Genomic DNA, 14605 nt, shown 5'->3' on the forward strand with positions numbered 1-14605 from the left:
TGCTTCTCCTTGCACCCCCTGCCGGTGCCCTCGAAAAGTAAATATCCCTTAATTACCATAAAAAATTACAAGACATTGACTAAGTACCTTCATTATAAACTTTGCATTAATAGGTAATACTAAACGATTACTTTTTACAAGCGATAAATAAAACAAGGCTCACTTTTAAACTTAACATTTTGAATTATAATAAAAATTGCAGTAATAAGAGGGAATAAGATTAATAAGTGATCAAGAGAGTCTAAAAAGGTGAGTACAATCACAAATATAATAAAAGAAAAATTCAATATTAAAAAAAAAAAAAAAAATTGGACAGAACTGAATTTTAAAAAAAATTACATTGAATTGGAAAAATTAAATTGAAAAGGAAGAAAGATTACAAAACTTTAAATTCAAGTTTTAAATTCATTTTTAAGTAAATGTAAGCAGATATTATTCTGTGACAAAAGATTTATTATTTAAGAAATTTTAGAAATGGGGAATGTAAAAAATATATAAAACTTGAATGATTTTAAACTTTATAATTAAATTCATATGTAAAAATAATAATTATATTAGTGATAGATTAAAAGATTTAATATTTTATAGTTATCAAATGGATGCCTAGGGCTTCTGTTGTAAAGAAAAACTATGAAATTTTGCTCTAGGTTGTTTTTTTAAAGAGGTCATTTTTTAAGAAATTTTAAAAGTTAAAAAAAAATTGTTCTTAACAACAAGTAAATAGTTAAGTAAATAGTTAAAGTAAATAGTTAAGTAAATAGTTAAATGAAAACAAGTAAATAGTTAAGTAAATAAAATATTTAAGCAAATGAAAACACAGGTCTAAAAATATTATAAGAACAATACAAAAAATAAAAACTCACCTGGCTCTCCTAGGAGGATAATTTTAAAATTATGAACTGCGTTTTTTGCCATTTTTGAGAATTACACGAGTCTACATATTTTAGCATAAAATTTTATTTTTCACACTCTTGAGCGCACAATACTAACGAGTTTCCATACCGGAGTCCACCTAAACCAGATCAAACTCATTCTAATTTGTTTATCTTTTTCTTTCGTTTGAGTCACCAATCGCATGATGAGCGAATCTCTTTTTACTGGTGTTGTCAAGAAGTGAGTTGCATGCTCATTCCAAAACTTCAACCCAGTATGATTCGTAAAATTTGAAAAGTACCTGTTAGTTTTAATAGGAAATACTAGATTCGATAGTTGAAAAGGTTTGATTCTAACTCTGTTTTGTCTGTCTGTTAAAAGTACCCACTCACTTACAGTCACTCGAAAAAATAGCTGAGCACCGTGACCCTTGCAAAATAAAATTGGAAACGCAAAACGACACAATAAATAGTCTCAAGCCTCGATTCTCACTGCTCTTTTGTCGTGACACCATGATTGGAAACGTTCTCACTGCCCTCTCGTGAAGCAGTCCATTGTGTATGTAAAATGGGTGACCCCCCAGAAAGCCCTGTCCAATGCATTTTCAAGGTGTCCAAGGGGTCTGCACCCAAACGCCCAATGTTGGCGTTGTGTGTATTTTAAAAAAATGGGACGAGTCCCCAATTAGGGGGACTCGTCCCATTTTTTTAAAAAAAAATGGCTTTTGACACAGAGTTAGATTTCGTGTCGGCAAAGGGGACATGTCCTGTGTGGACGCGTGCGCAACCAATTGTCCAGACACTGTGCGTGAAACACGTGCTGGCAACGAGTTGGATGAGGCATTTCCAACATTTCCTCCAAACAAATCGGACAAGGCTCGGGTGGGGCGTAATACCAGCTTTCAAAAGGTAACGAGAACAGACAATTTCGAATTTCGCTGGCTAAGCGAATCCGCAAATCGTCTGTCAAGTTATAGCCTTTCCTAAACCAGTCACACACAATATTCGACAACCATCTCATGCCGAAGCTATCAAAGCTCCGGTAAGCTGGGCTCACGTGACTGACATTATTCTCGAAACGCAACTCTCGATCGAGAAATTGCTTAAAAGCACCCCTCACCTGCCTCACATCGGAATAGCCTTCCGGGTCGAGGAATCGAAGCACTGGATGCGCCTCGTCCCCCAATTCCACGACCTCTGGCTCTCCCATCAACACCTCCCGAGGAAAAGCATAGCATGGAAACACCTCATCGGGGGATTTGAGAACGAGATTTCTTACAATAAAAAGATTTGCCATTTTGAATCGACTCTATGTCAAAAAATATAACGGCTCCTCGGCGTGCAAGCCCTTCCCAGAAAGCATGTAACCTTACGACAACCTTGTGTTTTAACTTTATTTTCATTGTCACGAAAAGGTTTGCAGTAAAAACCTTTTTTCAATGACGTAAAAATATTGCAATTTCCTACCTTTCCTCCTTTAAGGAAAAGTAAATGATTTTTAAATCTTTTCTAAAAAATATTGTTATTTAGGTTAAAAAACAAGCAAATTGTAAACCTTATTTTTTGCATTTTTGTTTGCTGTCATGATTAGATCAGCAGAAATATTAAGCGAAAACCTTTTTCAAAGGAAACGAAATAAAGCAAATATTAACCTTTTCTGCGAAAATATTAATAAATAATACGAAAATATTTTGCAAAGGACCTCATTTAAGGGAAAGCAAATAAACGAACATAAGACCATGTTTTTGGATTGTTTTTTAGGGTCTGCGAAAGTACAATACGAAAACTTTCTTTTAAAGGTTTCTCGACACAAGTATAAGTAATAGTTCTTTTTTAGAAACTTTTCATTCAAACAATCTCATTAAAAAATAAATAAAATTTAAAATTTTTTTTATCTGGAGTTTAAAATTGACTCTTCAATATTTTTTTACAAATTTTACTTTTTTCTCCAATTTGGCTTTAGGGGTCCTATGCGTTGCGGCTCCTTTAAAATGTCTGGCCTTCTCTCGTTCATTTTACCTTATTGCAAACCTAGTTATGGTATAGCAATAAAATATCCGCGAAGATAAATTTTATTTAAAATATTTATATACAGAAAAAATTCGCCCAACTGTCTCTTGTGAGCTAGAGGGTCATCGATATTAAGACTCCACGATTTATGACTAACGAGGAGTGATGGTGAAAATAAAATCAGCATTGTGCACCAACCGCTTTTATTTCCTAGACAGGCTGGTACTCGCTCTAAAGCTGGGAGGATTCAAAACCTAGACTCGCAGTTTTTTTCATCATATCTTTGGAGTGAATTTAGGAACATTTTGTTCACAGAACTCGATGTATAGTGTGCAAAATATGAGACAGATCACCCTGAATAGATTTTGATCTAATGATTGAATTTTCACGTTTTATAACTCAATCTTAATTTTTCGAAGGGATAATCTCAATAATTAGTGCAGGCGATTATTTAAGTTACGAAATTAAACACAAAAATGTGTTTTCTCGGAATAAACATACCTTTTTTCCGACGGATTCAGATTTTGAACCCCCAAAATATAGCGGGTAGCCACAATCTGGGAAATATTGTCCCTATAGTTTGATCATGAGGGCGATCCAAAGTTTGGATGCCTCTATCTTAATTTTATATTTTGCATATTTCGCCATATATAGAGACCTTTTTAAGCGAGTTAAAAAAAATTTGAACGTAATTTTAAAATTCGTTTATCCAAAGATAATTACAAGCAGAATATAAACTTTAGTAGATATTTATTACTATTACGTTATTAAATAATTGCTGGAAATTTTTGAATTATAAGGCATACAACTTTTTATTCAATTTTTATGTTTGCAATTTTACATGGCAAAATGCAAAATCGAGCTAAATCTATCGAATTGTTCCTGTATATATTTAAAATTCGATTTCTCAGAAACTGTTCAACCGACTATGCTCAAATTTTGCACATTTTCAGGTGAAATTACATATTTTAAAAGGATGTAAAACTTTTATACCTCCTAATTTAAATTTTGTCACTGCTGTAAAAGATTTTCTCAAAAAAGTTTATAAGTTAGCAGGTATGTAAATGTTCAACCATTCCTGAAATTTTGCAGCAGTTTTTGCGTGTCAAGAATTTTTTCGTTACATTATCGGCAAAACACTGTTGAAAATAAAAAAAAATGTAAAAAGAACTAATATAAAGAAAAATAAGTCTTTCTAAAGGGGGGGGAGGCTAAAAGTCTGTTTAATTAAATTTTAATTAAGTCGTTCAAAAAATCGGAAGATAGTATTTTAAATCTGTTCTCTTTCTCTTAACGTCTTATTTGAATTATCAAACAAATATACGTCTAGAATACATAAAATTAAAATGGAAAAGCAATAAATAAAATTTTAAACGAAGTTCTTTTAAAAACTAGAAAAACTTCTATTAGCCTTATTGTACCGAAACTTTGAGGCAATGCTTAATGTTCAAACTTCGATATTCTTATTCAATTAAAAATAGTAATAAAAATAAAAGAAAATGAAAAAAAAATAATGTCTTTAAATTTAACTTTTGAAAAATATTGTAAACCCCTGATTCTTCTCACTCTCAAAATGTTGTCTTAAAATCTGCTGCTTACGTCATGCGCAAATTTGCACTAATATTACGGCTACTGATCATTTACAATCTTGGAGTTTAACTTGCTTGATTTAAGTTTAAAATTGAAGTTTCTTAATGATATTCTGCTTTATTCTACCAAGATCCAAGTTTAAGATGTTTCCCTTTAGTTGATATAAGAAGTAGGTACACTGTTTAATTGCATTTCATTTGTCTTATTAAGTATTTAATTTACGCATTGTTATTTGTTTTTTTAAGATTATCAATTAATATTAACTTAAGAATTTAAAACTTAAATTTATGCTTGGAGCGGCCTTACCCAAAGGATATTAAATGGTTATTATGCTTCCTTCTTAAATTCAGTAAGTTTCAAGTAAGCACTGAAACTATAATTTAAATTTAATTATCAATACTTTCATTTATTACTGTTATTACTATTTTACCTTAATTTTTTTTTTTTGATGTACGATGTATTTTTTGATGTATGACAATACATTTATCGTTATTATAAAAAAGGGAAATTAGCACTAACGTTAGTTAGATTTACATTAATACCAAAATATAGCCCAACAAATAAAAATAATATTTCAGAAATTGAAGATTTATCCACATTAAAAAGTTTTATGAGGCTCCAGACTACTTATCAGGATTTTAAAATAGAAACTGTGTATTACTATAATTTGAATCTGATTTTTTCCAAACGTAGCATTTATAATATTTTCTTAACCCACTTTCGAGTGTATCCATGGCTAGAAGATTGTATTTGTAATTTCGGTAACTTTCCGATTAGCTTAAGCACTTTTAATTTCAAGACAGGATAATACAGTCAATTCGCTATAACTCGAAGTACGATAACTCGAATATTACTATAACTCGATTTTTTTATGAGGTCCCGACCCTTTTATCTTCAATTTCATGTTAATTATTCTCGATTACTCGAATTTTACTCCCTTTAACTCGATTTTTTTTTGGATCTTTTAAAGCAAGAAAAAAAAACCTAAGAGCTGATATCTTGCCCCTTCCTTTGCAACACACACACAATGTCTTTTGCACTCTTCATGGAGAAGCTAAAGCTGTCTCTCTTGAAGTATCTGAACAGAGGTTAAATGAAACGTTACCAAATTTACTTCAAGCATACAGTTAAAATGATGTTTTCAATATTGGTGAAATGGGTTTATTTTTTAAATGTCTTTTAAATAAGACTATGATGTTTAAGGATGAAAACTGCTCAGGGGGTAAAATGAGCAAGAAACGTTTGATTGTCCTAGTTGAAGGAAATGCGTCTGGGACCGAGAAATTGCCCTTACTTGTTATCGGAAAATACCGAAATCCCCGATGTTTCAAGAATGTAAAAACGTATCCTTTGGATTACAAGTCTAACAAAAAGTTTTGGATGACATCAGTTTTATTTGAAGACTATGTAAGAAAATTGGATCGGAAATTCTTCGCTAAAAAAAGAAAAGTGATACTCTTTATGGATAAATGCACAGCGCATAGCGATCTACCTAATTTGAAAGCAATAAACTTGCAGTTTCTCCGGCCAAACACAACAGCAAAGTTGCAGCCGATGGACCAGGGTATCATAAAGTGCTTCTAACAGTCCTATCGTAAATGGCTTGTCAGAAAAATGATCTTAAATATTGTAAGCATTTAGAAGATTTGTAATTAATAAGCATTAATTAAATAATCCGACAATATTTTGAAAGTCCAAAACCTAAACTAACGGTAAGTCGAACTTCCGATATGTCGAAGTTTTCCGTCAGTCCTATCAGATTCGAGTTATCGCGAATTCACTGTATATGTTTTATTCGTTTTCTAATCACCATAAGTAAAATTGATTGCTTATAGGAATAATTGTGATTCATTTTGAAATTGGAATTCATTTGAGAAATTTGATCTCTATAATTGATCAAAAATCGTCGAATGCTGTCAAGTTTCGAATAATAGCCATTAAAATTTTTGTGACCGGTACTAGGACACCCTGGTTCAGTTTGTATTAGGCGATAGTTCGGGTTCAGCATGGAAGATAACGTGATCGATTGTGCTAATTGATGGATTGCTTCTACCACAAAATTTTCGGAACTTGAATGTAGTTTATCTATTGATTCGACTTCATATTTATGTATGGTGCGAAACAAAATAACTCGTCTTAAATAACTTTCAATCTAATACGTAAATGGTTTACGTCTTGAGTCTCAATTTTTTTTTGTTCGAGGACATAATCTTGTACATGCTAATTAATTTATACAAACGATATTTTAAGTTACAAAACCAGGTGAAAAAAAAACGATTTTTTTATCCGATGGATTTGAATTTTTGATCCTAAAAATATGGAAGGTAGTCAATATTTTAAAAGTTTTCCAGCCTGAAAATATTGCCAAAGTTGTTTAGGCAGGAGAGCGATTGAATGTTTGGATCTCTTAATGTTAACAAAGCTTTTTGAGTATTTCGCTACATTTGAAGAGGCTTTTTTAAGCGAATCATGAAGTTTTTGCACACTATTATAATATTCGTTTATCCAAAGATAATTCTATGCAAAAAATAACTTTAAATAAATATTATTTTTTATTTTATTTACTAATTGTCGAAAACACTTTGCAGTGCAAAATATAGAAATTTTTTTCCATAATCAAATTCTAAAAAAAAGCTATTTATAGAAAATTCGATTTCTGAAGAATTCTTCAGAAATCGATTTCAATTGATTTCATTCAAATTTTAAATTTTTGATTTGCTTTAAAAGTTATACAATACGAAATTTGCAAAAAGGAATTTTAACATTAAGTGATTTAAACTTTCCACCGCTCTCCTTCATAAACTGTTGATACCATATTTTGCAGATGGCAGGTGCTTCTCCTGTTCTAGGGTCTAGGAACTGAATCCCTCATAAAGTTAGACATTCAAACCAATAAGATCGATTAGTAGTATGTACATTAAAATCCGATCAATAGATAAAATATTTTCAGGATTTTCCCTTTTTTGTGCCCTGTTTATACATAAGTGCATACATCGTTATTACATAGCGCATGAATATATGCGTACATATATTGAACATATATAAATTGTGTATATACGTACAAACGTACGGGCGTACGGGGTATACCCACATTTACATAGATACGTATATACATTATATATTCATATAAAGTATGTGTGTATCTACATATATGTGAATTAACGTACATAAGATTATGCATACTTATATGTACTACTTAAAGTATATATACGTATGCACGATACACAAAAAATAAATGGACCATTCTAAATAAGTTTTCATCTAATGATCGTATCTTCACATTCAAGGACTCAATCTTAAAGGTTCGAGAGGATGACATATATGCTAATTACTTAGTGCCCACGATATTTTAAGTTACGAAATCAGACACGAAAACATACTTTCTCTGAACAAACATGCCTTTTTTATGGTGTTTCTTGGGTTTTTGACTCTCAAATTATAGGGGTGACCGTAATCTGGAAAAAAATAGTCTCAATAGTTATAGTCAGAAGAGCGGTTCAAAGTTTGTACCCCTTAATGTTAATATTTTTTACGTATGAGACCACATCTTGAGAGCATCTTAAATGAATTGAAAATTTGTTTGCACTCAATTAAAAAATTCGTTTGTCCAAAGCTAATTCCATGCAAAATATAAATTTTAGTCAAAATAATATTTTTTTATTATTTTATTCAATGATAGTCTAAAAAATTTTGAATTTAGGTTAAACAATTATAAATGGCAAAGCGCAACATTTGAACGAAATCAATCGAATAGCTCTTGAAAATGTGACTTTTTCAAAATTCAATTTTTCAGGAACTCTTCGATCCATTCTACTCAAATGTTGTATTTTGCGATTTAAAATTTCCTTCTTTAAAATGTCATAAAAAATTCTATACTTTAATAATTCAAAATTTTTTGGCTATTATAAAATAAAATTTAAAAAAAGTAAATATTTACTAAAAGTTATATTTTGCAAAGAATTATCTTTGGATAAACAAAATTTATGTTTGTATGCAAAATTATTTTAATTCGTTTTAAAAGTTCTCAAGACATGGTGAAATACTCAAAAAGTCATATTAACATTAAAGAGTCTAAGCTTTGGACTCAGACCTCACTATTGGGACGATTTATTTCAGATTGCGAATACCCGTTGGACGGCTCTTTTGACCAACCTATTATTAGGACCATATTTCCCAGAGTGCGGCTACGCCCTATATTTTGTGGGACAGAAATGTGCATCCGTCGAGAAAAGGTATGCTTTTCAGAGAAGGTACGTTTTATTTTTGTCCAATTTAATAACATAAAATATGGTTTGCATTAATTAATTAACATACTTGAGATCCTTTGAACCCTTAAGATTGAGTTCAAGAACGTAAATATCCGATCATTGGATCATCTCGCAGTAGAGTGAACTTTAAGACACGGTTCCCAGTAGATCACCGAAGTCAAGGATCACTGGCTACGGTCAGTGTATGGATGGGTGATCACTTTGATCAACCTACAAAGGAACCAAAGGTGTGCGGTATCTATCCTAATTAAACTTTTCAACCATTAGGATCTCGATTTCACTCGCATGTCGTCAAGCAGGAGATCCATCCCCTCTGCAGAGGATCAAAATTGTGTTGACATGTCTTCATACCATCCTCAGGAATGTTTCCCAACTCTACACCAATAGCCCATTGTTCATCGTTAGTGCTACATAGACCAACAAAAACAACCGATCATTAGATCAAAAAATTTTCAGAGTGGTCTGCTTTTTGTTTTCAACAAATAATTTATTCATTCCACGTTCATATGACATACAATGTACTCACGTGTGCATGTACTATATGCATGTAGTGTCTAATAACAATGTTATTCATAAAACGATATTTAAAGTGACCACATAAATATAATTATATACTGCGTGTGTATGCATGTATTTTTACTTATACGTGTGTATGCATACATTTTTATTTATACGTGTATATGCACCTGTATACAAATAATGTATGCATGCATTCCTGTAGGTACAATATACGTTTGTGTCTATGTACGTACATACAATTCATGTGTATATGCATAAAATTTCATTCAATATACGCAAGTATGCTCACAAAAATTTCCTCTTATTTTTCAGAGAAAGGAGAATATCTGACGAGGAAGTAATTTATTTTAATGAGGATTGTTTCTCTAATTCCTTCATGCTAAATATGTTGTATATTCACTGGTGGTTATTATACCTATAATATCATTTGTATATGTATTGACGAAATAGTTGATTTAATTATGGTGTATCTGTTTTGTATTATTCACTAATGGTTATTATACAGATAATATTTTTATATAACATAATACCTAATATAATTATGGCATGTCTGATATGTACTAATGCACTTGTCATATACTAATTGTTATGATAATCATAATATTTATTTGTTGTTGTGTGTTAAAAAAAATATGTTTGGAGCTTCTACATTCATTAAACGATTTCTTTTAAAAAAATATTTTGTTATCATTAAGTTTCCTACATTTATCATATCATACATATTAAGTAAGAGATAAATAATCAGTTTAATTTATTTATTTTGACAAAAGAAGATATTTCATGTTAATTTTCTTTGATATACAAAGAACTGAACATTTTTGCACTCATTAAAACTTCTCACACCGCATAAATTTCCGAATAAGAAAGACGAAAATATACAGACCCTCTCTAAGTATTACATATGTTCTATTTATTTTGTGTTTTCATTAATCAAATCGTCAAATAAAAAAAATTTCATATTAAACGATATTTTAACTTGTAAATCTCTAAGTTCTTACAGCAAAGTAAGTCGGACTGATAAAAAATGACTGTTTTCCCCAAAATAATCAAGCAAAATAGATGGAAAGGAGAATTTTTCTCGGATTGAGAAGCTATAAGAAGTAAAAAATATAACGAATAATGAAACACGCCGTCACACAATCGTGGGAGAGATGACATCACGTTCGGAATGACGTTTTAGCTGACGTACACTAGCAATAGTATTAAATTGCATTGTCAATGAAAATCTCATGACAAGGTAGATTTTAGCTGAGCATACGAAACGCTGCAAACGGAAACCTTATAATTATGTAGATTTAGGATGATTTTCTTCTTAGAACTAGCGTTATTCAAGGTTTTTATTTTCACTTGAAAACCCTAAGACAACCTCGTTTTAAGGTTGTTAGGTAGAAGGTTGTTTTCCAAGGTTTTGGATTAGGGTAATGTGCGTAGAATAGAGCAGATTGTCGCAGACCTCGTTTTAAGGTTAGAAGGTTTACATGTAAACCGTGTAAAAACCCTTTTTAGGTTTACATGAAAAGGTTTTTGTTGGGTGAAAAAAACCTTATATTGCTATCTGGGTTTTTATAGACACACAGAGGGCGCTCCAGTCGTCCTGAAATGTTTTAGAAAATGCCACGTGACCTGAAAAGAATCACACGATGCATTTCCAGAAAGTCGAGCGATGAGATTCACCTCACCGGATGCACTTTCAAGAAGTCGAGCGACACATCACATCCGCCAGATGCACTTTTAGAAAATCACCGGATGCATTTCCAGGAAGTCGAGCGACAAAACACATCCGCCAGATGCACTTTTAGAATATCACCGGATGTAATTCCAAGAAGTCGAGCGACAAAACACTTTCACCAGATGCACTTTTAGGATATCACCGGATGTAATTCCAAGAAGTCGAGCGACAAAACACTTTCACCAGATGCACTTTTAGGATATCACGTGACAGGACATGGGAATTGTGATTGAAAGGTCAATGACCCAAGGTCATTAGAATGTTTGGATGATGCATGGAGAGATTGTCTCGAGACTCGAGGCTCTGGGGCTCAGCTGAAAAAATTTTTTTAAACCGGAAGTGGGCGTGGCCAAATGACAACTCAAAACTTGCATTTCGAAAATTTCAAATTTTGTCTCGACCCAAATTTTGCTGAACCCAAATCTGTGGCCGAGTGAAAAAAAATTTTTCATAAACCGGAAGTGGTGAAAAGATAAGTGTCTCAAGGCAAGGGTTTTCCAAAAAATGTCACGCGATTCCAAAGCCCATTTTCACCAAAAACCCGCATCCCAATACACGTCAAACCTATCCATTGGCATGTGACGCATCCAAAGCAATGCGTCCATTGGTCTACAGTCCAATCCATCCATTGGCATGTGACGCTCGATGGCCATCCCATTCAGACTCGAGAAAATTTTTGCTCAACCCAAAATCTCAGGACGAGTGAAAAAAAAAAAAAAAAAAAAAAAAAAATTAACCGGAAGTGGGCGTGGCCAACGACAACTGAAAACTTGCATTTCGAAAATTTCAAATTTTGTCTCGACCCAAATTTTGCTGGACCCAAGTCTGTGGCCTCGAGAAAATTTTTGCTCAACCCAAAATCTCCGGACGAGTGAAAAAAATTTTTTTTCAATTTTGTAGTTAAAAAAAATATTCTAATTTTTAATTGAATAAAAAAAATTCTTATTTGTAATTAAAAAATGCTCATACAGCAAACCTACCTAAATGCAAAGTGATTTGCAAAGTGAAAAATTTTCATTTTCTCATATTACTCACCTTCAAAAACCCACAAAGCGTGGGAACCATCGTTTTAAACGATGAAATATAATAGATGGAAAAAATCCAACCCTGCTCCAGGATATCAGACCCAGGTGCTATGGATTTCAGAACCCCCCCTCCATGGATGACCCTGCACCTGTCCAGTGTCTCAAAAAAAAAAAAAAAAAAAAAAAAAAAAAATTTTTCCGATTCCATTGCTCCATCACTGAGAAGCATTTGACTATTCTGATTCGTATTGGGTACATTTTGGACACCTCGTCAACATGAGTTTGAATTCAGATTTGAGATTGAAATTGTACTGGGGGTACCGATATTGGGACAAGCAAATCATCACATGTCCACATTGCGTTAAAAAGGTTGAAAGGTTGTTATTTAAAGAGTATCGGGAGACTCATTGCCGTTCCGAACATGGTTTAAATGAAGAAACTAAATGCATTTTTTGCGGAAAATATACATTTTCAAATTCGACTCAAGACGACTTTCACAGAAAAGAATGCTTTGAATCGTTCAAAAAGAGGAATAGAAAACGACAAAAAAAACGTTTAAGCCACACTGACAACGCCACTGCTGGAACCAGTGCTGCCTCTGCAATCGATTCTGTCGAAATCTCCACAGCCTCTGCAATCGATTCTGCCGCTCCCGATTTATGTGAATGTAAATCTTTTGACCCTTCATTATTACGTCGTAAACTTAAACATAGAGTCCTCGACACAGATTTACAAGAGGTTGGATTTTACGACAACTACCCCGGCGACTTTCGAGCATTGACCAACACGGGTTCCCTTTACCCGTTCAACGACGAAAGCAATTTGGGACGCGAGGCCGCGGCCCTGTTTCGAATGTATTTTTCCGACGCGTGGACACTTTATCACGTGTTTATTCGATCCTACGCCTTTGCCAGTTTCAAACAAAAAATGTCCGTGTTTGACGAGGGTCAACTGGTGGTGTCGTCCTTTTGGTGCTTGTGCGATGGTTGCAAGATTGACATACGAAATACCATAAATCCTAATAAACTGCATCGCCACATGATTGTGGCTGTTCAAGATCGAGCTGCCTACCTGAAGGTTTGGAGGTCGATTAAACAATCTCATGCCAACGAGCGCTATTGCAAAGGACATAAAAAAATTGTTTCGCCCATGCATTTGGCCAATGCCATTCATTATGTATCGAGCGAAAAATCCCAATGCTCCGGATCCAAGAAGCCGGGCGAGGGGCGACGCGGACATTTTTACATCAATCGCCCGTTACACGAGCATTCCGTCATGAACATGGCCAGTCTCTTCCGCCACGGTGTGATGACATGGCTAAAAGGAAAACTACGCGATAAACTCGTACTGGATTGGAAGTGTGAAAAGTTTGGTTCAAATTACAAAACGTATCGCGTGAAAGTGTCTGAGATTATGACGCTTCCAAACTGTTGCATTCAATTGCGATGGGATTGGGCGCCTCATCCAGACGGAGATTACGGAGCGTATTGGTTCGAGAACGACGTAATGCGCGTCCAGCCCACGGGAGGTGAACCACCCTTTTCGAATCACACACAAGCTATGACGTTTCAGATTCAAAAGGGAAATTCCTTGCGCCAACGCATGGCAAATGCTTATTACACGTTGAGTAAACCACAAGCCCGTCAGATGAGTGTCGTGGAATACATGAGGGAGAAGCAAAGAGTGGAGATGGAACGAATCAATGCAGAAAACGTATCGGAAAAAAATGTATTGAAACGACGGATTGACCAGCTGCAGACGGAAATTGAAACACTTTTGCGAAAAATTGCCACTCAGGCTGAAGAAGTGGCAAATTTGAGAAGACAAGTCGCGTCAACAGTACACGTCACTGTCAATGTAGCTGCTGGTTCAACACCATCACCCTAGTACTACCAAAAAAAAAAAAAAAAAAAAAAAAAAAAAAAAAAAAATTTTTTTTTTTTTTTTTTTTTTTTTTTTTTTTTTGAGACACTGGACAGGTGCAGGGTCATCCATGGAGGGGGGGTTCTGAAATCCATAGCACCTGGGTCTGATATCCTGGAGCAGGGTTGGATTTTTTCCATCTATTATATTTCATCGTTTAAAACGATGGTTCCCACGCTTTGTGGGTTTTTGAAGTGAGTAATATGAGAAAATGAAAATTTTTCACTTTGCAAATCACTTTGCATTTAGGTAGGTTTGCTGTATGAGCATTTTTTAATTACAAATAAGAATTTTTTTATTCAATTAAAAATTAGAATATTTTTTTTAACTACAAAATTGAAAAAAATTTTTTTTCACTCGTCCGGAGATTTTGGGTTGAGCAAAAATTTTCTCGAGGCCACAGACTTGGGTCCAGCAAAATTTGGGTCGAGACAAAATTTGAAATTTTCGAAATGCAAGTTTTCAGTTGTCGTTAGCCACGCCCACTTCCGGTTAATTTTTTTTTTTTTTTTTTTTTTTTTTTTTTTTTTTTTCACTCGTCCTGAGATTTTGGGTTGAGCAAAAATTTTCTCGAGTCTGAATGGGATGGCCATCGAGCGTCACATGCCAATGGATGGATTGGACTGTAGACCAATGGACGCATTGCTTTGGATGCGTCACATGCCAATG

At 33.6% G+C, this 14605-nt stretch overlaps 1 protein-coding gene and 1 long non-coding RNA gene across 2 annotated transcripts in view; one reads left to right on the top strand and one right to left on the bottom strand.

Moving 5' to 3' along the window:
• The window catches only part of LOC107453904 (ras-related protein Rab-30), a 33217-nt gene that overhangs the window by 16837 nt on the left and 1775 nt on the right, over window positions 1-14605 (bottom strand). Inside the window, exon 2 of the mRNA XM_087160523.1 lies at window positions 864-1274. Coding sequence (XP_087016649.1) covers window positions 864-915 — 52 coding nt within the window. The 5' untranslated portion in view covers window positions 916-1274. The remainder of the gene's footprint in view (window positions 1-863; window positions 1275-14605) is intronic.
• On the top strand, window positions 4392-9921 carry LOC107440459 (uncharacterized). Its single transcript, XR_015432847.1, has 3 exons — window positions 4392-4641; window positions 8589-8704; window positions 9572-9921. It is a non-coding gene; the product is annotated as an uncharacterized LOC107440459 (long non-coding RNA).

The sequence above is a fragment of the Parasteatoda tepidariorum genome, chromosome 4 (assembly GCF_982258835.1).
Source record: "Parasteatoda tepidariorum strain Cologne lab strain chromosome 4, Ptep-v5.0, whole genome shotgun sequence".
Lineage (NCBI taxonomy): Eukaryota > Metazoa > Arthropoda > Arachnida > Araneae > Theridiidae > Parasteatoda > Parasteatoda tepidariorum.